At 42.9% G+C, this 25,674-nt stretch overlaps 1 protein-coding gene and 1 non-coding gene across 9 annotated transcripts in view; one reads left to right on the plus strand and one right to left on the minus strand.

Moving 5' to 3' along the window:
• Window positions 1-25,674, plus strand: part of LOC126389660 (nuclear factor 1 X-type-like) — a 121,362-nt gene that overhangs the window by 70,482 nt on the left and 25,206 nt on the right. For all 8 annotated transcript variants that reach the window (XM_050043374.1, XM_050043371.1, XM_050043370.1 and 5 more), the window contains one exon: window positions 25,390-25,452. In XM_050043374.1, the coding sequence (XP_049899331.1) occupies window positions 25,390-25,452 (63 nt within the window). The remainder of the gene's footprint in view (window positions 1-25,389; window positions 25,453-25,674) is intronic.
• trnae-uuc (transfer RNA glutamic acid (anticodon UUC)) lies at window positions 1,630-1,701 on the minus strand. Its single transcript has one exon. It is a non-coding gene; the product is annotated as a tRNA-Glu (tRNA).

A 25,674-nucleotide genomic window follows, 5' to 3' on the forward strand; every position in this document is an offset into this window, starting at 1 on the left:
CCCGTCAGGCTTAATGCCTGCTTACAGCTCCATTTAGGCTGCATGCGTGGAAATTGGGTAGGGGATCTTGTGGGTTTTGTGTCCTTGGAGATAACCAGTGTGTGGGAGGTGACAAAGGTAGCGTAAGCCGTTTGAGTGCGTGCGTGTAAGCATGTGCATGGGTGTGTGTGTGTGTGTGTGTGTGTGTGTGTGTGTGTGTGTGTGTGTGTNAAACGGGAGTGCGGAGGGGTATGCATCTGTCACTGTTGTTTGAAAAGCCAGAGGAGACTTAATCTCAGCGAGTCACTCCACCTTGTGTTTGATCGGCTCGGCGTCTTCACTCCGCCTGCGTCGCGCTGCTGTGTTCCGCATTGTGTACTCAGTCCACTCTTTAACTAAGCATATCAACACTGTGGCTTGTATTTGTGTACACTCAACAATGTCCACATGCAAAATACAATCAAAGTTACTTACAGTTGAAAGTGGTCGTGAAACAAATAATCCTTACTGCAATAAATTGTAAAAGTCTTGTGATAAGTAAGAAATACGCTGGCATCAATATTGAGTGTGGAATATTGAGGCAGGTGGTTTCTTTCCCTTGTTTGAGACATTTAAACTGCTTCCTGATAGTCAGAGATTCGAATCATCAGTTGGAGGCCCCTGAGTCGACTCATATTCCTTCAAGTCAAGCAGTCTTTTCTTTTATTGTTCTTTTTGACTGTCACTTTATGGTCCCCAGTTTTAGCTGAAGAGTGAGCACTCCTTGCTTTTGCACTGCTCTGCTCTCTGATACAGACAGCTGCAGACCCAGACCCAGGGGGAGACAGAGGCAGCTGCTTGGAGGAAGAGAGGCTTTGCCCGGTCAGGCTCTAAGATAACGTTATCTTCTCCCGTCTGCTTAGAAGTGGTGAATTCAAAGCTCAGAGCAACTTAATACGATTTATTTTCTGGCTTTTGTTTGATATCTTGTGTTGGCAAAAAATGTTGCACATTTCTGATCTGTCGTTACCATAGTTAGCCTATATAAGCTTAGAGGGCTAACTTCGCTTGTTTATTATATGACGTGACGATCGCTGGCGCCCTGAACATCCCACTGAACCCCGTTCAAACTCTCAAACTCTGTATGGATAAAGATAAATGGATAGTTGAATATTCATATTGAACAGAAAACTCAACTGACATTTCTGGGTTGAGTACAGTCTTAGTTTTTAAATGATGCAACGTTAGTAGCTTCATAACACAGTAAACTACTGGAATTCGACACCGAGTGCTACATAAATCATTTTTAATTTTTTTTATTTTTAATTTTATATACTTTATTAATCCCCCTGAGGGGAAATTCAATTTTTTCACTCCGTTGTCATTAACACACAGGTCCGAAATACACACACATGCACAAACAGGACCTATACATGCACAAAGTGGAGAGATGTCAGAGTGAGGGGGCTGTCTTGGTCAGGCGCCCCGAGCAATTGGGGAGTTCAGTGCCTTGCTCAAGGGCACCCCGGCAGTGCCCAGGAGGTGAACTGGCACCTCTCCAGCCACCAGTCCATGCTCCGCATTTGGTCTGGACGGGGACTTGAACCGGCAACCCTCCGGTTCCCAACCCAGGTCCCTATGGACTGAGCTACTGCCGCCCCAAAACAGTAGTTCTCATACCGGGAGTCGAACCCGGGCCACTTGGGTGAAAACCAGGAATCCTAACCGCTAGACCATATGGGAAGTGTATGTACAGATACATGTATTTAGAATTGCTTGTATTGTGTTACCATCATTATCATGGTCAAAATGTCATCATAGTGTTGTATTTTTGGTTGCCTTGTGATTCATAGCCCTAATAGAGAGAGGACCAAATGCATTGCACCTAATGTCACTTCCTTTCCTTTCTCCCTCTTTCATTTACTCCCCTTTCACCCCTCAGTGTTTGTCTCTATCCTGCAGTGTAAATCTCTTGCCTCTTTGCTCTTTCTATCCCTGTGATGATCAGCTTGGCTCCATCAACAGCACTACCACTGCCGCCGTCATGGTCCCTATATCCCCACTAGTTCCATCAGTAATCCTCTCTAAACAATCCCTCATAGCCCCGATTCACCATTAGCTTGTCAATAAGCCCAAATAATCACTATCAGCTATTAAGGAGCCAAAGCAGGGGGATCTGTGGCTGTTAGCCCAACAGGAGAGCTAATGATAAGGTCTTGCTGGGCCCTAGACTGAGCTGTATGATTTCTGGCTGAGCACTGACCACTGGCCAGCCTGAGCTAAAACAGTCTGACACTGGCTTATTGATCACGCACATTGATTAGAGAGTGTAAGGGAGTACTAAAATGCATAAACTCGAAGTCAGAGCAAACTCTAATACAGTATGTCATAAACTTTTTATTAACCATACCTCCTCCTCCTCCTCCTCCTCCTCCTCCTTCTGTCTCCCTTTCTGCTGGCTGTCTCCCATGAGAGAGACAATCAGTGAGGGCGTCAGTAGTTTCGCCACAAAGCCCCCAAGTGGATTACATCACCGCCTCTGTTAACGACTCTGTCTGTCACAAGCCATCAGCATGTTGTTGACTTCATACAGTCCTCTACTCAACTTTATTGTTATATTGGAACCAGTTGTAACCAGTCATAGCAAGCCACAGGCATGACCTGTTATATCAAGACCTTCCTCTCATTGAGATACATTGGATTTTGATTATTGGCTTCTTTTTCTTCTTCTATCTTTTCTCTAAGATACAAAAAACGTGCAGTCTCTCTGGAGGTAAACATTCCCATACAGGACACATCTGCAGGATTGTGTAACAGGATGTGAATTTTAGTAACCTATCTATATAAACCACGGGACCCACATACTGAATTCTCATTCCCTCTGTCTGCCAGAATTTCCTCTACAGGCCGGAAGAAAAAGGGTGAGCAGGTTCGATATATACAAAGAAGAAAGAGTATTGATATCCAAAATTAGGTGTAATCATAAATGTTTGCATATAGTGGAATGAAGGCGTGGAGAGAAATAAGCTTGCATGTGTAGCGAGAGATGGGGAGAGGTTAACTTGTGAAACATAAATAAAGAGTAATTGAGTGAGAAGAGGAGAGGAACAGACAAAGCTGAGCAGTGATTGAGAGGGAAATAGAAGAATTAAGAGAGAGCGAGAGAGAAAGAGAGAATGATGGAGAGGGGGGAGGAGGATAATTGCAGGAAAGGAGGATTATTAGTTCGTCACTATCCCCATCCTGGAGGCTCTCAGACCAAGGCCGTGGATAAGTGAAATCATATGGCTGTCTCATCACAGAACAGAGAGAGAGAGTGTTGATGAGTGGAGACGGTTTCAGTGTAGCAGTAAACATTCATTCAGCAGCGCTCATTAAAACAGCCAACTCATTTATGCTATGGCCCATATGGCTCTGTGAGTGTGTGCGCCTTTACCTCCCTCTGATGCATATCCTTTATCTGCAGATTTTCCACACTCATTTGTTTTATTATTGCGCTCAAGTGCAATCAAGTGGGTATGTAGTGGCGTGTGAAGCAGTCGCACCATACAGTAATGCGTCCATGAAATAATTGGTATCAGGGTTGAACAATAAAGTTTGCACAGTGGCACAGAGCCAAGAAAGCCACCTCGGTGCAGTAAATACAAGCTCACTGGCCCGATAAGGACAGTGAGCTTAAAAACATTAAAAACACAATATAGAAGGATCACACTTTTAAACCTACCTCCAACACATGACTTTACGATACAGTGAACTTGCGTGCAAAAAATGCAAGCCGATCATTTAGCGTGGTTACAGTTTTAGTCAGGATTTGGGTGTGGGAAAAAAAAAAAAAAATGAAAGTGGTACCAATGAACGAAAGCCATGAGATTAAAAGGACATTCATTCCTTCATGGAAGGATGAATTTCTACAAACATGTCAGTGTAAATTTGTTTTCGGTTCCATTTCATCAGTTCTCTTTCATCAGGTGTCTCCTCCTGTCAAAGAAGGATCAGATGACTTAGTTTTCTAAATGTACTGATTATAGCATGTGGGGAGTGATGACCTGTAGACTTTGTGACCAATTTTTTTTCATAGATTAACAGATCACACTGATGATTAATTTTAATATACTGTTATGGAATGTTTGACTTATCAAAGTAATATTAAAAATATGCAGGGTTAGACATTAGTGGGGGTTTTTCCACATGCACGATGGGGCAAGTGGGTCAGAAATGTACTTATTTAACAGCTGTTATTGGGCCTGTATAACTGTTGAAGGCCACTTTTTAAGATAAAGTTATTTTTATTTTATATCAAATATATTTTGAGTTTATTCAGTGAACATTGTTGGGTTTCATAAACCTAAGGGTTTTACACACTTTAATTTGTAAGAAAAAACATTTAATCTTTAATTTGAGACACAGTTTGACAATATGCTAATGTCAGTGTATTGAATTTGCCGTAGGATATTGTACTAAAAAGAGATACAATATAAAACTCTACAAAAAAAAACCCAGAAAATAAAATAACATGGTTTTATGATTTATTTTTTTACTTTTTTGGTTTGTCAGAGGTTGAAATGATGAAAAATACACCCCACACAACCAGTTACTGTGTGGGTGTATCAGATGAGATGAGCATGATATATGACGAGGTCCATCCTAACTTGGTATAAAGTTTCACCCTGGTCTGGTACAGGAAGATCTTGCAGTCAAGATAACAGTAAATAATGGAGGAACACAGAAAAAAAACTACAAAAGAATAACTAGATCAGCCTTGGCTTCGAAGGGTTTCGTCTTGGTCTTGACAGATGAATGAAATGTACAGAAAATGTTACATACTGTTTGTTCAGGGGTAACCTCCAGCTGTGGGCTCTTGTGAAGTCTTTTCTTTATTGCCGTCTGTGATCGCCTCCTCTTCACTCACTGTGAAGGTTATAAATCGCCAGGAGAGCTGCACAACCAAAGATAACGCTAATGCACATGTAAGCTCAAACCAGTCACTTAGCTGGGATTTTACAATTTTCTAGAGAAAGCCTCGTCTGAGGGAGACAATTCAAAAACAGAAAGAGCTGAATGGACAAGAGTAATGATGTGTTTGTTAGAGATAGCATGAAGAGTCCCAGCCTTTGAGGTGATGCAGAATACTGTATCTGTATTCCTTAACTCAACTCTTATTCAGCCAGGCAGGTTGACTGATAATGTGTTTGAATTTAGGGCAGTGACCTTGGGGAGTATGTACAAGAGGAGGGAGCATTTAACACACCTGAGAGCTGTCCTGTACAACCAGTGTCTTGTACTGTTGATTTATCTGTGGAGCAGTGTGGTGATTGAGTTGACAGAAAAATGTATAATAATGGCAGTGGTAAGTTTGAAGGGAGCTTTTGTGACAGGTTCTTCTTAGTTAAACCAAACCATATTAATCTAGAAAATACAAATGTTTTAATACAAATAAAACTGAAAAACTACATTTAGAACACAGTGTTTCACAGTATAGTTTTTTTGTTGTTGTTATTTTTGCACCTGAAAAAAAGACAAAGATGCAAAATGCATCATTTATTACAGAACACTTTCATTTACTGTAATCCTCATCATAATTGGTGGATAAAGAACACGATTAGGTATTATTTCTCAAATTAGCTGCTGGTAAAAGTTTTATACCAGCCCACCCTGCTCACAGTAAAACTGCAACACTACAACCAGAAGAAAAAAAGTGCTGGCATTAATCTGGCAACTTTTCCACATTCATTTTAGTCATAAGACTTTCAAGGCTTGTGGTCATCTCTCACCTCCCCACAACCATCTCTCTCCCTGTCTGTCTCTTTTGTCTGTCTATCTCTCTGCTTGGTCTGTCCTCAGGCAACCCTGAACAGCTTTATGTGCGGGTTTGGTGGTTTTTGGAGCTGCTTTGCTCAACATCTCTCCAAGCCGGACAAGTGAAATGCCTTAAAATGACTGAAATCCCCCCTCAAATCTGATAGTACAGGGATAGTACAGGCTTATGTGTTCCAGTGGGATCCAGAGGGAGTTACATAGAGAGCAGGAGAGGGATGGGGGGAGAGGGGGTGGAGGTTGTTCCACAAGGGAATTAAATGGAAATCAACATAGAAGAATCATATAACAAAAAAACGTCTCAGAGACATACTAGACGGGCACTCAGAGAGTGCAGACTTCCACCAAGGCCAACAGTCCAGTCTTCTATGATATGCACGTCTGCAAGAGCAACCACTATTTATGTCTGAATTTTTTTCCAAAACTGTTTATCATTATGTCAGAATATGGTTGTGCCTCATCATCTCAGCTTTGCATTTATTATATACTTTTAAACTGGAAATATTTCACAAACTTTCATAGATATTTGAAAACCAGAGAACACTTTATCATGTACATAAGACATCAAATGCCTAGACTAAAGTAACATGATATGTGTGAATTCATGTTTCCATAGCCACACCTTAGTTTGAGAAAAAAGGGTTGTTACAATTTTGGTGGTGTAACAGTTCTACCGGTTCTCCCATTAAACCACTGTCCCCGAGTGCTCCCTGACTGCTTTCTGTATGAAGTTTGAGCAACTATGTGTGAAGGCTACCCCAGAGGATTACTGGTACCTGTAAATGTGGACTGTGATATGGAGTCATTGTAATTTTATAATCAGCTATGTTATTGTCGCTATTGAACTTTACTACCATTTACTGGGTTTCAAGATGTTAAGCATTTATTTCACCAAGGCCAAGTGCCCTATCTCTCAAAGTTAACAATAGTGAAAAATAATTTGCCCCGTGGTTCGGATCCACTCCAGAATTTGATGTGTTCTTCCTTGGCCCATGCTACAACCTTCCACCAAGTCTCATAAAAATCAGGCCAGTAGTTTTTCCACGATCCTGCTGACTGACAGACAAACAAACAAACCAAACTGAAAACATAACCTCCTCGGTGGAGGTAATAATGGAGGCCAGAGACAGGAGGGGGGAAAAAGGACAGGAAAGAATAAGATGGGGTTAGAGACAGAGAGAGGGTGGTGGTGAGGTATCAAGAAATGAAAAGCACATTTTCATTATTCCATCACTAGAAGCACCAATCTTTCTCTCTTTCTCCCGTGTTCCTTCCATCTATCTCCATGCTCTAACTCCCCTGTATGTTTATTTTCTTGCCTTCCAACTTCCCTCACTTGTCCATCCATCTCTCCTTCCTCTCCTCCCTCCCTCTCTCTGTCAGTTAGCTCATGTAAACTTTGCTTTCCCTCATTGTTTTTCCAGGGGAAAGTGCCTCTGCTTTTGATTAAGCCTAGAGCCCCACTTTAATACCATAACCCCCCTCCTTAGCGCACACACACACACACACACACACACACACACACACACACACACTGTACCAACATCATACATCATATCTTGCTTTGCTGTTGAGCAGCAGATTGGTTTGGCTTTTGCAACCAGATACTGATTGACTGCCTCTATGTCTCTCTTTAAGAGGAAGCCACCTTGGATGTGCTATGATGTGTTTGTTTGTGCCTGTCCATACTGTATGTATACACTCTAAGGGGTGAATGAATACCTACACATCAGCGTACAAGTATGCATCTACATACAAACACACACAGAGACACACACAGGTGCTGGTTTGGGAGGTGGACAGCAGCGGCACCTGTCTGCCAGCTGTTTGTTGTCCCTCGGGGGGTTTCAGCCGTCTGACTGACAGGTGAGGAGGCCCGGGGCTGAGAGCCACAACACAGCTGGCCTAGCCCAGATGCCGAGGAGGGACAAAAATCCTCTGTGTGTGTGTTTGTGTGTGTATTTTTGTAATTCCCTGCTTTTTTGAGTTTTGAGTAAGTATTGTGAACAGGTGAAATTGACAGACGAAAGCATGGTCCTCATTTCCTCCGTGCTTTGTATCTGTCCTTTCTCACATTTTTACTTTTTGTCATTTTCTAAATACCTCATAAGGCACTGCACTTTGTCATTCATCTTCTTCCTCTTAGTCAGTCTTCACTCTTCATAACTTCAACTCTCCCCCGTATGCCTTCTCTTTCTTCTCTCCGCTTTCTCCTCTTCTTCTTCCTCTCTTTCCTTCTTCTTCCCTCCTTCCTCTCACTCCTGCTGTCCTTCCTTCCCTTGTTGCCTCTCTTTCTCCGGTTCCCTCCATCTCCCCTTTTCCACATAAAGCTGTTTTTCATAGAAGCCCATGCAGCCTGGAATAGCATTCCCCCGGGCGCTGCAGGGTGAAACACTAGACTTTTCTGAGCCCCAGCCAAACAGATGCTGGCTCTTGGAGTCCCACCAGAAACAAGCCTTCATGCTTCTCTCTTTTTCTCTCTTTCCCTCTCTCTCTTCTCTCTCTCTCTCTCTCTCTCTCTCTCTCTCTCTCTCTCTCTCTCTCTCGCTCTCTCTCTCACTTTCATGCTTTTTGTCTCTTCTCTCTCTTTTCTGTCCTCGGTTCCCGGTCTTTCTTCCTTGTCTCTCATTCTCCCAACACTTTCTCACACCCTCTTCTCTGTCTGACTCTCTCCCCTCCTCTCTGTCAAGGGCAACATCTTAGTGTCCTAATCACTTTGCAGAGTGTCGTCCAAGCAGCCCCGTGTCTGGCCTCGAAAGTCTGCTCAGCTTCTGCGCTGTCTAACTTCCTCCATCAAAATCCCTTTGTCAGGTGCCTGTCGCTTTGTGCCTCCACTTTTGAGCAAAGGCCATGTGCTTGGAAACAAGGGAAGCAGTGGAAAAATGGGGGGTTTCTTTCTCTCTGTCTTACTTTCCCCTTTCTTCTCTTCTTTATCCACCCTGAAGTCTGTACTCCTACATTTTCCTTCCAGCCTTCTTGCTGTCTTTCCTTACAATTCTCGACCCACCTCATCCCTACTTTTTTTTTTTACATTTTGGCAGAACTTGCTAGCCTGCCCCCCTCTTTCGCCCTCCCCGTATAGCTCCTTCCTCTACTTTTTTTCTCTCTGCCTTTCTTGCTTGCTTGCTTGCTCAGTCTTTAAATTCGCTTGAACCCAGGGACCCCGTCTGTTACGTAAATGGGTTAAACACAGACACACATGTGCTCACATACTGTATGTACACACTCATGCCTGCACATACAAACCCTCTTTTCACTGCACATGCACACACACGCACGCGCACACGCACGCACACACACACACACACACACACAGTGCTATATGGCCAAACTTGGCTTTGCAGCTTTTGGCAGGCGTTCAACTCTCTCCCGGTCTCCACTATCGCTCACTAGCTGATGCAGTGTTTACATGAACTGCCAGTCACAACCAAATCAAAAGCTTTTCCCTCTGAGCTAAGAACAGTTGGGGGCCGAGGAGGTATGCTGTGAGTGGGTATGTTAATACTGATTTGACTATAGCCATTTTGGGGGCTGAATGTAAGCATTTGTGTAAGTGCTGCTGCTCTGCATCTACTCGACCTTAGCAAAGCTAGCTTTTTCAAACAGGTCCTCCTAAGAGCGGAGCTGCATAATGACTCTTGACACTTTTTGAAAATACTCTGGGCTTATCGCAGGTACTCGATTTTTACATAATCAAAATTTTCAGCAGTGCAAAGTAGGAAACCTTCAGTGGCTTCAGCAATGTAATTATATGCCTTGTAGGTTTTAGTAGCCTATTATTGATTATTGAATTATTTTATGTCTTGATCATCATACATCTGGTCCTCACAAAACAGCCATTCATACTCAGAATGAACCCTGTGAACCCCAGGGTACGTAAGCCTGTTATAAGGTTATGTAACATATTATGGTGGCTGCACCAGGCATTACATCACTGGTTAGATTACAGGGGATCAGGTCTGCTCACACACAACCTCTGCCCCAGCATACACACACATTTTGCATCCCATTTTATAGCTCCATATGCAGTGTGGATAAAATCCCATCATTATTTCTTGAATTCTGCTCATTTGGTCAAGAGAGTACCAAACTGTGGTATTAATGTTTTATTTATGTTTCTGTTCTTGTGTCAGAATACAATAGGAATATCAGTTGTGTTTTTGGGAAGGCCCTACCTGTATGTTTTGGCAGCCTTTGAATATGGGGTTACGCTGACTTTAATTGATTAGAGTCATAGGCCGAAGCTAAGCAAAACACTATTAATATGGATTAACTATACAGCACAGTGGAATACCATGGTGCAATTGCCAATCAGATATTGTGTGTGTGTGTGTGTGTGTGTGTGTGTGTGTGTGTGTGTGTGTGTGTAGCTTAGCTGGGGTCGGGTACAGGGATGATGTGTGGGGTGATTGTGGTAAGGAGGTGAATTAGATTTAGAATTAGAATTAGTGAGGAGGAGACGTTAAGCGGGATGGGCTTACAGGCTAAGCGCTGCGAGGTGGTGGGGGTGTGTGATCCTTATATAAACGCTCATACACACAGAAACACATATGTAAAGCAAGATCAATCAATACATGAATGGCTATCTGGCCTTTGCATAGAAAGACTGAGGTGACGTTAGACAACAAAAGAAATGGGAGGGGAGAGAAAGAAATGACTGAATAGGGCAGACAAGCGAGGACAGACACCCAAATGTTCAGTGTGTGTGGTGTTTTAGTGACTTGTGCTTTGTGGGTACACACATGCTTTGTCTGTGATCCAAACTCTAAAAAGACTGTAGGCCTCTGTTTTCTGGCAGAAGCCTTGGACTGGCCTGCTGTCCTCTGCCCAGACTGAGGGCTCTTTTCTGGGGACAGAGAGTGGGGATGGCAAAAGTACATTTACTGATCATGTGCGCACACCTCAAGTATTCTTCGTCTAGCTCTCTCTCTCTCTGACTCACACACACATGCACTGACCCTATGTGGCAGCGATGCGGCTCCCCAGTGAGTGCCTATACCACCAGACAGATGGTGGTCTGCTTTACCGTGCATCTACCTCCTGATTGGTTTATCTACTTGTCTGTGTTTGTGCCATCGCTTTTTTGTCCAGACTCCAAGCTGTTTGGAGCTATCCTAGCTGCGAGGGTTACCACCGTCGCTGTTTGTTGGATTAACTTGTTGAAGTTGTCTGCACATTGTTTCTTACTTTTTCCTGTAGAGTAACTTTTTCTTGTGTATATTCATTTTTTTAGCCATTTGTCCCCCAAGCAGTAATCTTATCTTTTATTTTATTACTACTTAGCTTGCGTGATGTTTGTACATAAGATGTGCATTGAACATGTTGATACATGTGTGTGTAAGCATTTTTAAGATCGAGATTAGTATTCATTCAGTGCGCACCCACACAAATATACACATGTTTTTGAATGACTTTGTAAGTGTTTTATCGTTTGCCATGTTTTTTTAATGGTATTTATGGGCTCACCTGTGTTTGGGTGATACAGCTAAGAGGAATTTACTGGTTGAATTTTTGCTAAGAATCCTCAGGCCAGCTGTTCATTCATGGGCTGCAGCACCACAGCCCTGTTTCATTCATTTTCTCTACATCCATGCACAATTAATGTTCTCCCGTTTTGTCTGTGCTTGTGACTGTTATCAAAGAGACAAAAGCACATCCTCACAGGGTCACCCATTGGTGATGCCGACTACTGGGTTGAGTTTCGGGCTGGCAGTCGCGCCTGGCTCCAGCTCCCTCACATGACCTCACCCTTTGCCCCTGACCACTCTCTCCATCTGCCCTCACCAGGCTGCACAATGGACAAAGAGTGCCTCAAGTGTGTGTGTGTGTGTGTGTGTGTGTGTGGGTGTGTAATTATGCGAAAGCGTGTGGACATTACCAAGCGACATGTCATGTCTTCTTCAGCGCTCTTTCATCTCTTACATATATTGTGTGCTCGTGTGGTTATAGTGTGTGGACCATGAGCCAGACTTGATAAGATGGCAGTACAGCTCCTGGGACCTGGCACTCAAGGGCACAAGTTCACTGTCTCCTCTGCCATTTTCCTGCCAACTCCTCTCCTCTGCCTTGCTTCCTCTCTTCCGCCGCCCTCCCACATTCTTCCTACATGGTCTTTAATCCTCAGTCTGCGTAGCAACACTCAGACATGCCAGCACACACACCAACACACTGGTACAAATGCGTACAACCGCTAACATGAACGCATATTGACATGGCACAAAATGAGCGAACATCAACCCTTGTCAACCCTGTCAAACTTTGCTTTCATTGGCTCATACGATCTGACTCTATGGCTGTGATTGGCCAGCGTGTGCCCACACCCCTGTGTGCACACAAAAACACACACACACACACACACACACACACACACACACACATAAGCACATTCAAACACACTGTTTGCTCTACTTCCTGCGTTGAGCTGTCTGGCTGGCATCATCTCCAGCTACAGTGCCAAAGGGTCAAAGGTGACCACCGCTTGGCAGCACTAGCTCCATGTCCTTCCGCTCTTCTGTGGGTATGTGTGTGTGTGTGTGTGTGTGTGTGTGCTATCAATGTGACAGCGTGACCTCTTTGATCATGCTTGGCCTCCTAGAGTTTTCTTCCTTGTATATATACAATATGATATACACAGTCTCTATATCCTTTACTGTTTTCACGCTACTCCTAGACTTGCCAACAGCTCCTTTCCTCCTCTCCTGCTAGCATCCCTACTCCTCCTTTTCTTTTGATTTCCCCCCACTCACCTCCCACAGCCCTCTTACTTTCTGCCTCCCACCCTCCCTCTGTCCTTTTGGCACAGATTGACAGGATTGAGTCACTTGGATTGTTCGTACTTCCCAGTGAGACACATATTGTGTCAGTGTCCAGCCCACTGAGTGCTGCGCTGTATATGTACAACCCAGAAGGGAGCAACTGTGTCCAACACTAACTGTATATAACAGCGTGTATCACCGTGTATACTTTATTGAAATTACACTGCCGCAATTTTTTAAATGTATGACTTAATTTTTAGTATATTGAAAAGTTTTTTTTTAACAGAAAATAATTTAGATTATGACTTTTATCCATTCCCAACAGAACAATCATTATTTTCAAATGCATTCAAACAGATGGATTCTCTCTTTACTTTCATCGTATTTCTCATGAGCAAAGAACTTAAGAGATCCTCTGTAATTGGGTCTCTTGCTTTCCAGCGCAGCATATTCACCCAGCTGACTTATTGACGTATTGTTATGTTCATAAAGTGGCACATTTGCTCTGAATTTTCATTGAAGTGTTCCTCGGGAGAAAAAGACTTGGCTGCAGGAACAATGTTTGTTATCACTGTTATCTCAGTGGTGCTTTTGGAGGAGTTGGCAACCTTGCTCAGTATCACTTTGTGGGTGTGCGTGCATGTGTGTCTGTGTTGAGGATGTTTTTGCACTCTTATCGACGTGTCCTTGGCTGTGCAAGTGCACCAGCCTTCTATTAGTGTAATTCATTTTCTTTTATGTATCTTGTGGAGAAATGCAAAGAACTTGGGAGATTAAAGGTGAGGAGAAGAGAACCAGTTTAAGAGGCATGAAAAAATAACACTCAAAACAAATATAATGTTAAATAGAGAGGGGTGTGGGCAGAAAGCAGGTGGTCAGAGTGTCATTCTTTTCAAAAAAATCAAGATGAATTATGTGTTGTAACCAGATAGATGAATACTGATAAAAGGAAATTTGAAGTATGATACAGGAAGAGAGAAGACGAGAGAGAAAGACAGTTTCTGCACTAGAACATGGAAGAGGCTTACCTTAAAGCACCCCTTTACTGGCCAGACAGGAAGTGTGTGTAACAGCCTCAGCACAAAGACCCACAGTGTGTATCTGGGCCAGCAGGAAAAGGGACCGAGGGAGGAGAAATCCAAGTCTCAACACAGGCCTTCCCTCGCTCCCCAGCTCTAAATTCAGCTCCGCGCCATACTTTCTCTGCAACATTTCCAGCTTTCTTCCTGCAAAGCTGCACTTAACTGCACTGAAGTATACTGTCTTACTTTAATTTTCTTAACCCAAAGTAAAACAATGCTACACAGTTTTGCCATTGCTTATTTTCATACTCTGCTGACCCCTACACATTCTCCCAGACTCCCTTGTACTTTTTTCTCCCTGCTTTGTCTCTGCAAAGTTTTCTCATCCTTTTATTGCTCTTCCCTTCTGCCGCAAGTATGCATTCTGTCACAGTGCTATGTATTTTTTTTTTTTTTTTTTTTTTTTTTTTTCATTTTCTGACCGTGCTCCTGCAAATCTACATTCTCCCATCTCACATATCTTTCAGGCTCTACACTTTCCGGTAGGTTTGCCTCTCTCTAGCTGCCTCTTTGTCTTACAGCACTCAGCTCCTGATGTTGGGAAGTGTGAGGCATCTTGATTTGAAACACTTTATTTGAACACGATAGTGTGCACGCTGTGTTGGATCTTGCTATCTAAGGGCAAAATGCAGAAGGGATAAGCTCCTACTCACATCTCAATAATATTCACGGCTCCATATTTCACTTTGATTTTATTCACATCACATCTCTCTCTCTCTTTTCATCTCTTTGTCTCCCTTTCTCTCCGTTTCTGGCCTGCTTCTCTCTACAGTCTAGAGAGTGAAGTCTGAGCTAGCTGAGAAGCCTGGCCCAAGGCCTTGTTGCTTTATTTGCATTTCACCATGCTCTCTATGTGCCAGGAAAATGCCACCTGGTGGTGATAACCTCCTACTGCAGCCAGCCATTCAGTGTGTGTGTGTGTGTGTGTGTGTGTGTGTGTGTGTGTGTGTGTGTGTGTCTCTCTGATGTTTGTATCTTGTGAGAGCTGCTTAAGTAGTGGTGAGAGTAAGTGTACCCCCACTGCCCCCCCTTCTTCCTCCTTCCTTCTCCCTCCCCAGTGTTCCCCTTCTCTTTCCCTTTCCGGCCTTTGTGCAGCTGTATTTATTTGGGCTGGAGCAGAGCTATGCAGAGACACTGGTCCTTAACACACTCGGGCCCCCACACCGGTTGACGCCTTTAAGCTGAGTAGAGATGGAGGTTGACAGGGTAATAATGCTGGTGTCAACACCACTTACAGGACAGTTATATCAGTATCAGCTCAGCAGGGGGACGTTCACACTCTGTTAGGCTGGGTCGTGAACCGTGCTGGGGGCCCCCATCCTCAGCCCCACACACACACATACACACACACGCAGTACTCTCAAGCCTCTGCTAATGAATCAGCTAAGACATAAATGAATACAAAATGATCATACTCATAAACCATAAACACAAATTTCTATACATATGCTGAACACATAAATTCAGCACAGGTACACATTTTCCTAACATGTTCTTTTGAATATATTCACATTCTTATCATTACATGTAAGTGTTACTTTTTAAGCAAATTCTTTATGTGTTAAAGAGATTTCTATATTCAAATTTAATCAACAAAGTCAGACACACTTCATATCAGAGCCTTGTGTGCTTTCTCTCCCTGACACGTGTCAGCTGGTGGAGTACATTTGTATAAGTGTGTGTTTGCATGTTTGTGTGTGTGTGTGAGGCTGTGGGTGTCTTCTTGTGTCTGTTTAAGTAGGATTTTTGCTCCTTGAGCCCTAGCGGTCCTTCAGGACTTTGAGCGGCTGTCCAAAAGCAAGTCTTGTCAGCATGACTCCAAAGCACAGAATTCCATTTACACACGACTATCCATATTAATTATGAATCAGAGTTCTGTTGGAGGCCTCTGTTACCGCATTGCATAGCAATGATCACAGTAACCAAATGAGATGCTAACAGGGTTGCATGCCTCACAAATGTTACTAATGTCGCACTAAGTGTTTGTAGCTACCTAAAGAAAACTACTACATACAGAATATGTTGTAGAGTCTTGTTTTGTTTTGCTTCAAAGGGCTTCTGAATGAATTCCTGGTTTGCTTTTGTTTTACTTTTTGTCTTGGGGTACACTTGACTTCTAACACGTACAACTGTCATGCATAAATTGACTACCACCAGAACATGGACCACTGCCACAAAGTCTGTCAGATGTATGGTGTCAAGTTAAGTCATACACCAAAATCTTTGCATAAATTCAGGCTAACCATGATTATTTATTCTTTAATAAAAATCCTGTTTCAATATATTCAAGTTAAGATCTTGATAGTAAAATACATGGATATGCTTACTTAATCAGGTCTGACCTGTTTCAGACTGACATCAGTTCTGTTTTAACTGACCTCTTAACCACTGCAGCCCTCAATGAGCTCAAATTTTGCATCATCAACATTCAGCACATCACCCTGGTATCTTGTGACTGCTGGCAATAATAGAGTTATTCCATTCATCAAACTTTCCCCTCTGTAAGGACAAAAATTATTCTTCTGATGCTAATTTATTCTTCCCTTCATCTGCATTGATTTTTCTTTCAGTATGCGAAACCTAGACCAGGCTCACAAGCTCCTAAATACTGGCAATGTTAACATAATGCATTGTTTTACATGCTCTGATTTAAGGAAACAAGTAATGGCACTTGTGTGGATATTAAGTCCATGACTCATTTTTCAGCTCAATGCAGTAAAATGCTAGAGAAGGGCAACATGGATGAAAATATGTTAAGTCATGATAAACTGTCTAGGGAGCATTTAGTTAAAGAAAAACAATAGATTGAAGTCGATCTAATGGTGGGAGCTGACTATCAAACCTTACACAGTGTTAAAGTCAAGGGGGACAAACAGGCTAAAGCCTCAGACACCGCAGGTTTGACTTGTCAGACTTGGCAGGGTCTATGTCAGTATGGTGTTCCACTTATGCACATTTCATGATCCACACTATACTCAAGTTGATGGTGGTATAGCACCATAAAAAACAAAAAAGAAGACTAAGAAGCATGTACATTAGAAACAACAATGGCATCCTCACAACAGCAAGAGGAGCTCCTGAACGACAAGAAAAACAAATAAACAGACAATATAATGTGTGAGAGGCATCAGTAAGGAGAAGAAATGGAGCTTGCCAAGCAGGCACGCTTGCTATGCATTTAGTATGCACGGTCACAAATTATGGGCTGCAAGCGGATGGCCACAGAGGGGTCTGAGTGGAATCTGGCGGACATGGGCGGATGATGAAATTTGCTTCAGGCAGACCAAAGTAAACATGTGGATGCAGAAAGTATAAATTGGCCTTTAGTTAGAAGAACCCAATGGCAAATCCAGCGTACAGTAACAGGAGTTTTACACAAACTTGTGTAACCAGACCTGTTTCATACACACACATAACAGTGGATTCATACATCCTCTACTTAACATCATGACTCCCATGGGAAGTCATTTTACAGCATTTTGCAGCATTTGGCTTTCTTTAAATGCCACAAGTGAATAAGCTCACCCTTGATATGCAGAATATTATGTGTTTACTTTTAACCCTTTTAACAAAAATCTGAATTGCTTTTGTCATTTTCTACCACTTACAGTAATGAAGGATTTAAAAGTAATTGGTATACCTTGGGTTTTCATGCTCTCACTCTTGGAATTTCCCAAAATTGATTTTTATAGGCCATTGGGTAGGCTAATTTAATATAATCTACTCCGTTTTGGGGATTCTACCTCTGGGCCTACAGCCTAATAATTAGCCTAGCTTATATTGTAGCAGCTTGGGAATACCCTGGTGACTTTACAAAGCCAATATCTTTGGATAAAACATGTCTTGAGAAACAGTTAGGGACCCATTTTTAGGAGACCCTTATAACACGCTGTTGGGTCCCAACCCAATGATGGAGAAGCGTTACAGAATACTTTGTAGCTGTGGCACACAGGTTCACAGTAATCTGCACTGAAGGAGCCAAGAGGTGATGGTGGGGTGAGGATAAGAGGATGAATGGAGAGAGGGGGGAACAACGGGAAGGAGTGAAGGGGATAAAGAAGGAGGGGTGTATGTATGGGCAGCCAGCCAGCCACATACTCCACTCAGCACCCCACCCTCTCACTATCACCCAGTCCACTCATTCCCTGCAAGTTCATGCATACTCTCTAGACCCATACCCCCCCCCCCCCACCTTTTCTTTTGCCCCCTTTCCTATCCTCCATTCTCCCATCCTTGTAATCCCCTCCTCCCTCCTCCCTCCATCCTACCCCCTCACTCCTCTCCTCCTCCCCTCCATCTCTCGATTTCTTTCCATCCCTCCCCTCGTCTCTCAGCATCCCTCTCTCCTGGGTCTTCTTGCCGTGGTTTCTTTCCATCCCTCCCCTCGTCTCTCAGCATCCCTCTCTCCTGGGTCTTCTTGCCGTGGTGTGGTGCTGTTGGCAGAGCGTGGGCGCAGGCGGCACACAGACGGGAGCACAGATGGGCAGCAAGCTGCGCAGGGCGGCCAGGCACACCTGCTCCACACACACACACACACACACACACACACACAAACACACACATACAGAGCCCTACTCTGCCACCTCGCCACACAGCCTGCCTGCCTGGCACAGTGATACAGGGACACAAACTCAAATACACACAGACTCACGTGCATACATATACATACATACATACTTACATACATTCATGTGTACATCTATACATACATAGCATACACAGATTTGTACATAGTTTATATACTATGCAAACTGTTTTCTAAACATACATAATACCTTATTTCACTGTAGAATTTTTCCGTTCCCACTGACATTTTTATTCTCTTATGACTCTTTAAGATTTCAAGTTTCATTTCTAAGTAACTTATAAGTTTTTGCTTCCAGAGTAAACATTCGAAAAGGTCACATTCACACTTCTGGTTCACCACATGGGGATCTGGTTGGTTAACACTTTTAGGACAAAAGTGTTACTGCACAGATACACACACACACACACACATACACACACACACACACACACATACATACATTCATATAAAGACAAAGATAAAGACTTCTTAACACTGAAACAGAAATATACCCTCATATGACACAGTCTTAAATAATTAAAGAATAAAACTGGGAAAAAAATATGTATATATAAATATATATATAAATAAAAAAGAAAGAAATAATAAAATAACGTCCAATAAAAGAGCTGAGTGAACATCTGTGTGGGATAGCCGGGGGGATTAGGAGGGTTTGGAACATTTTAAGCGCATTAAGGATTAAAAAAAGGTCAGAATGTTTAGCAACATACCGATAAACCTCTTAAGCGAAACCCAATTGGGAGGCTGTACCGCGTTATCCTGTGTTTTGGGGAGGAGAAGAGAGGAGAGGGGGAGAGTCGAGTTGACATTTGTTCCAACAAGGAGGGGAAATCTCTGTGAACCAACAATCTGTGCACATACGTGTAGTGACACACATACATGCACGCAGATATGAACACACGCTGGTTTGATGTGGCTACAGAGTACATCAGCTCACTTGTTGGTTTGTATGTTGATGTTAGGGGTGTGCATGCTTGTACTGCACAGACTCACAAATGACCAGCACTGTTTATAAATCTGTCAAACAGTGGTGTGCCACTGCCGAGCCCACTTGTCACTTCTTTTCATTTTTGACCTTGACTTTTACTTTGGTTTTATCCCATGTTTGTAATCATCAGCTCTTACATTTCCACACTTGGAGAAATGTAATTTGTGCATTTTCAGTTACGTCTCTTGCTTTAGGGTGCACATTGCTTTTAGGGCATGTTTGAATGTGTTTTAAAGCTGGGCTTTTTTCTTTTTTCTTTTTAGAAGAGGTTTAGTTCACTGCTTTGCTCTGCCCTGCTGGCTCTCTGCTCGCCACAAGATGTGACAGACTGGCAACTCTGTCTGACCCCTATCACCAGTCGGTCAACAGCACAATCTAACAGGTCACTGAGCCAAAACCTAATCCACAACTGGTGGATGGAGGATGGATTGGTTGGTTGCTTGGTGGGATGAGTGGTTTGATGGACAGGGTAGACAGAGCAGTTGGTTGTTTTTGACCCTGTGAATGACACAGTGTAGCAGGTAATCACGGGGGAAGGAGTAGAGTACTAAAGAGAATAAATAGAAGATGTGTTGAGGCTTCTTGAAAACGATTAGGTAGAGAGCAGGAATGGAGGGGCTCACGGCACAGAAGACCAGATGAGACTGTCTCATAAGACAAAAAAAGATGTTGAGGAGAGTGCAATACAGATTGGATTGATGCAGAAGAAAGCCACAGACATATGTGCAGGATGTTAGAGATGGTAAGAGATTGTGAGAGGAAGAGGGCAAACCACATTGGATGGGTAGTGCACTGTATGTCAAGGCCATGATGACAGGGGTTATGTTGATTGTGGTGAGGGTCATGAGATTTGCCCTGGAGCCTGCAGGGAATTTCTGTAATCAACAACCAATGACAGCAGCCATCATGAAGCTGCAGCCACAAAAAAACCACTACAGTTAGAAAGCAGACACAAACCCACCACAGCAAGCCTCAGTTTATCAACTTATCATGTGCTTTAGGGCTAATGTGTTAGCAAACATTTAGTCATATTTCTTGCTACATGTCAAATTTAGGGTCCAGTATTAGCACAGGTTTGGTCCGCCAACTCTTACCAAAAATAGTGCAATCTTTTCATCTTATTGGAACTGGATCTTACTCTCTTCGCCAGCCACTCATTTACTTTGGCTCTACAAAGGAAAAGATTTGGTTGTGCACAAGCATGACTTCTCAGATTTTCTTTCTGATCATTTGTTGAAAGTGATACTTACTTTTGACCTCAGACTGATCTTTGAAGGATGTTTCATGCTATTTTCACATTGGTGATATCAAATAAGAAATTGAGCACAAAGCAAAATTTTTAGTTAATGATTCCTCTTTAAATCTTCATCTGACTTGAATAATATTTTCAACCAAGTTGAAGGGTAAAGCCCAGTTTCTGCTCTTAATTGTGGCACCCCATTGCTCCGACTGTTACATCGACTCATATACTTAAACATGCAGAGTCAGTCTTAACAATTCAGTGTCTGTGGTTAAAACCAGGTGAAACAGGTGTAGAAAAGGGAGAAAAACCTAAAAAACAAGACACAGTTGGTTATTGAAAATTAAGCACAGCCCCACACATGCTTCTTGTTTGCATATGTACATTATCAGGTCAAAATGCACACAATCTTTTTTTATGTGTGTAGTTTTTTAATTCACTGGTGTGAGGGGGCTGCAGGGTAGGCTGAAAGGTTTGAGGTTAGAGATGGGGTTGCTGGTGGTGGAGGTGGAGGGGCATCTATGGGGGACTGCAGGACTATGATTGGGGTTGCTGACGGGAGGGCTTTGGGGGGCTGCGGTGGGAAGATAAGGGGCTGGATGTGTGGTTAGGAGGCTAGGGAGGGGGTAGAGGGGGTTGAGGCTGCTGTTGTAGGCTGCAGCTGGCAGAGCGGTGATAACCAGCAACCAGACCTCCTCTGTCTTACCTCCCTCTCCCCCTGCCCTCCTCACTTCTCTACACAGCTATATGATGAACTGTTGGATTCAACAGTGGCACTGATTTCCAATGAATGATGTAGTGCTGTATTGTAAATACAGTGTTAGTTGACTTAGGAGTCTGACCTCAGAAAACTAGAACCAGTATTACTGAAAGCTCCAATATCTAGCTAGGTCGTCTTATTGTACAGTCTCCAGGATAGCTCTCTCTCTCTCTCTCTGTGTAAACAGCACAGAACAGATTATGAAAACTTTTTCTCTTTGAATTAAAAAGACTTTTATTTAGAATACAACAAGAGTCATGGTGTCCTCTGTAAACCAACATGTATCCCTCTGTCTCATGTATTGTGAGAGCTGATGTGGTTTGACAGGTCAAGGCCTCAGGGTGATGTTGAGGACAGCTATCAGTGTCATTGCTCCTGCACATATCTGTCTGACAGCCTCTTATCTGCCATGAGCCTTAGTTTTCACTCCTCGGTGTTTCACACCCCTGCAACAGCAGAACAAGTTAGGGTCATGACAGACCAGCAATACATCATTTAAGTGCAGGGTTTCCAAGTGCAGGGTTTTTCCAAAAGGTGATATGTCTATATGAAAACAATTGTTCCCTGTTACTTAGTAAGATATACACTGTACAATTCCAAGGTAGGGGATATTATAGTATTGTAAGGAAAGGTTTCCACATAAAGATATCACTGAGATAGCAGCTCCATGGTGTCAGTTACATGGTTCTCCATGGTGTCTGTCTGGTATTGTGAGAAGCAGGTTAGCAGGTAACAGGAACAAAATGTGTGACTTTCTCCACATTCAATAAAAACATAACTGAGCATCAAGTGCCGGACATTTAAAGACATTTTATCGTAAACTTCACCCCTCAAATGACCACTTGTATATCAATTACTCACTCCATGTTACATTAAATATGAGAAATATGAAGAAAACTTTGTTCTTTGTACTGCACGAGTTGTGTGAAAGTTTGTAAACAGATGTTTTGATATAGTTTTGTGATTATTAACCGCAGATCCCTATGACTAAAATTCCATTTGGGATTCTTTGTTGACCGTGGAAGCATTCAAATTCAACACTACAAGGAGTGAGTAATTGATATATTAATGATTGTTTGGGGATTAAGTATTCCTTAAATGCCATTGGTATGCATTTAAAAAATCAACTGATTGTGTTACGTGAATGTAAATGTATCAAAATGCCGAAGTCAGATGGCCTCGGCATTGGTTTGGTCAGCAGACAGATGCAATCAGACAAACACAATTCACATTTCATAAGTGCAGAACATTAAGAAAGCCTTGAAATTAGGGATGGGCATTTTAAGTAATTTCCATAATCAAGTATTAAAGTACACACCAAAAACAAAGAAAAGAAAAAACAAAAAAACAAAACTGTGAGATATACAATGTAAATTCGTCTGCATTGGAAAACAAGTGTAATACAGATTTCATGTATTGAACAACCAGGCTTCAATTAGCCTATTAAACCATAAATTCAAAGTTAGCACATGAAAAATCAGCAAACTTTCTGTTACTGCTGTTACATAGGTTAGAAGGACCATCTCTGGAGCCACTCCCCTCCCGGTCACTTCAACGTCTGCCCACTTAGCACAAGCTAATACAGCAGTAGCAGCAGCAAAATTCTGACACCCACCCATAAATTGGTCCCAACAAACTCACACAGGCACCGAAACTGCTCGATTCTGTTGTTAAACACATAAATAACGGCTGGGTAGGATTGCCTGTGTGATGCTAACTTACCCCTGTTTCCGTGTGTGTGTGTGTGCAAACAGGATGGTGGCGTACAACTGGCCTTCTGTGTGCGCGCGTGAGTAAGAGAGACCATACATATGTATGCGTGCTATTTAGATGGCATTTTACTGCCCATTCTGTGTGTGTGTGTGTGTGTGTGTGTGTGTGTGTGTGTGTTTGTGTGTGTGTGTGTGTGTGTGTGTGTGTGCATGGGTGCAGGCGGACTCCAACCAACCGTCCCTGGCATGGAGCTCACACTCCAGCAGCAGTAGTCTCCTAGTGTCTCATGATAAGCAGAGAGAGAGCAACAGCGGGGCAAGGAGGTGCCAAGCAAAGCAATACAGTGCTTGCAGCTCTGTAGTGAAATATAGTTTTATTTAGATAGTTAAAAAACAAACAAACAGAAAAGTCATGATTGTATGTGGGAGGTTGAACGGTGACCATTCTATACGCTGAACAAATACTGACATCCAAGTCGAGTACTAGAGTACTCATGCCCCTCCTTACTTGAAACATAGTAAATGTAGATATAATAATAGGGTAGTAAAACCTAATAAAAGCAGGCTATGCTAAACTCATTTTTCACTTCCTTACTTCTTCGTGATATGTGTACGTCGAACTTCCATCTGTGAGGGTATGTTCCTTAGAAGTCTTGTAAAGGTTCGTGGCAGCAAAGCAAACCCTGCAACCAGATATCTCTTGAGCATACTGTACATACAGTGAAGTGGCTGTGCATCTACCCATTGCATGTATGGTGTGAGAAATAGAATGTTTACAATATTGTAGAGCCCTGTGGTGAAATACTACACGACGGCATAAAGTCCAGTGAAGTCAGGTTGTTTTTCAACAGCTTTCATTGGCCATCATATATGTTTACTCTTGAGTGTGTACCTCAATGTTTGTCCACGTATGAGTGTGTGTGTTTGAAAGTGTCTGGGTGCGTGCGCGACGGGGGCGCAGCCTCGTATGTTTGGAGTGAGTGCCGTCAGTTAGCTGGAATGTGGCGCTACCGCCAATGCTAAGATGGCTGCCAAGCTCTAAGATGGCTGCCAGGATTACACCCAGCCAGTGAGAGACAGAGAAGAGCGAGAGATTCTGCATGAGAAGAGAGGGGAAAAAGAAGCTCTCTTTCATTTCTCTGCTCTTTCTTTCTTTCATTCTCTCATCTGTCTCGCCCCTCTCTCTGTGGATAAGCAGTGCTTCGTAGGCAGCGAGACAGGTCTGTTATTGTTTCTGCTCAGTAATCTGTGGCTTAGTGTGGCTGCAAGGCAAGTGCTGCTGGCAGGAGTCTGTGTGCTCTGTTATCACCTACAGCCTGCAGATAAACACCTCCTTTAGCTAGCTTGCTATAGCTAGCTACAGCCTAGCTGGGCCTGAATGGATGGCCAATAGCATTAGGCCCACACACCAGACCAGTCCTGGATATGGAGCTCAGCCTCAGACACGTGGTCACAAATATAGATGAAATACAAACAGCTGTCCCAGCCTGTATTATTTATTCATAAAAATACATGGATACAATCGTTTGACTTTTTTTTACAGCTTAGACAAGAATGCACCGTCTTTGGACCAACTTTACCAAGTGTTCATGTTACAAAACCTCATCTTGCACCCTCCTATTTCAGCCTGCAGCTCCTCCAGGTCTAATTGTGGCCCTTTGTTGCCAAGACTTGGCATGTTTGTGTCTGCACATGTGAGTGCTTTCGTAGACCAGTCATAACAGGTGTGTGTTTGTGCTGATGTGTATAGTATGTGTGCATGTGTTTGTGTTGCTCTGCTGTCATTTGATCCCAAGAGGAAGAGTTTTGCCTCAACTAAACTTTAACACCACCACCCCACCCCACCCACCAGCCAGACTGGCATGGTCAGCCTTTTCACAGGGTCTGTGTGTGTGTGTTTATGTATTCATGTGTGAGTGTCCATGCATGGATTACTACATGTATTAAAGTATGAAACAAAAATTAAAGAAAGAAACAGATTGAGAGAGAGGGTTGTGTAGGTGTGTGCCCATACGGGTGTGTTTGTGTGTATGTGCAAGGTGCTCTGTTTACGCAGACTAAATCCCTACCAGCAAGAAGGTATTAAATAGGATTAGTGCGAGGGATATGATTGCGTGGTTAGATACTAAATGGCATAGCAGCACACTGTAAATCATTGCACCTTAAGTCAGGAGGGACAGAGGGAGACGGGAGAGAACATTCTTAGATACAAGACTGTCACACAAAAATGTGTGAATTCACACACACACACATACACTCACAAGATGTATACCATACCCCCAGCACATACTGCAAGTCCCTCTTATTCCCTCTCACACCTTAAATATCACAGTCTTGGCAGCATGGATCCATATACATAGCTATGACTCACTGTGACATTGTACACTTACCAGTATGTTTTTGATTAGTTTTTTTTTTTCCTTGCATAAAAACCCAGCTCCTAACCATTTATCTTTCTCTTCTCTCCGCTCCCTCTATCTGTTTCTGTGCAGAATCCGGACAATCAGAAAGCTCCAGCCAACAGGGGGACACAGACATCAAACCACCGCCCAATGGTAGGTACACACACACACATACACACACACACAGATCCATGTCCAAACACTGTCAAATCAGCATACTAGAATTGATTCCATCATGCTTATCAGTCTTAACATATTCCAATTATGGATCCAATTAGCAAACACACTCGCACAGATGTTGATCCACAAACATAGTTGCAGATGGTGGCCCTCTCAGAGGGATGTGATTTTCAGGGTTTCTTCCAATTTTTTTTC

The sequence above is a fragment of the Epinephelus moara genome, chromosome 5 (assembly GCF_006386435.1).
Source record: "Epinephelus moara isolate mb chromosome 5, YSFRI_EMoa_1.0, whole genome shotgun sequence".
Classification (NCBI taxonomy): Eukaryota; Metazoa; Chordata; class Actinopteri; order Perciformes; family Serranidae; genus Epinephelus; species Epinephelus moara.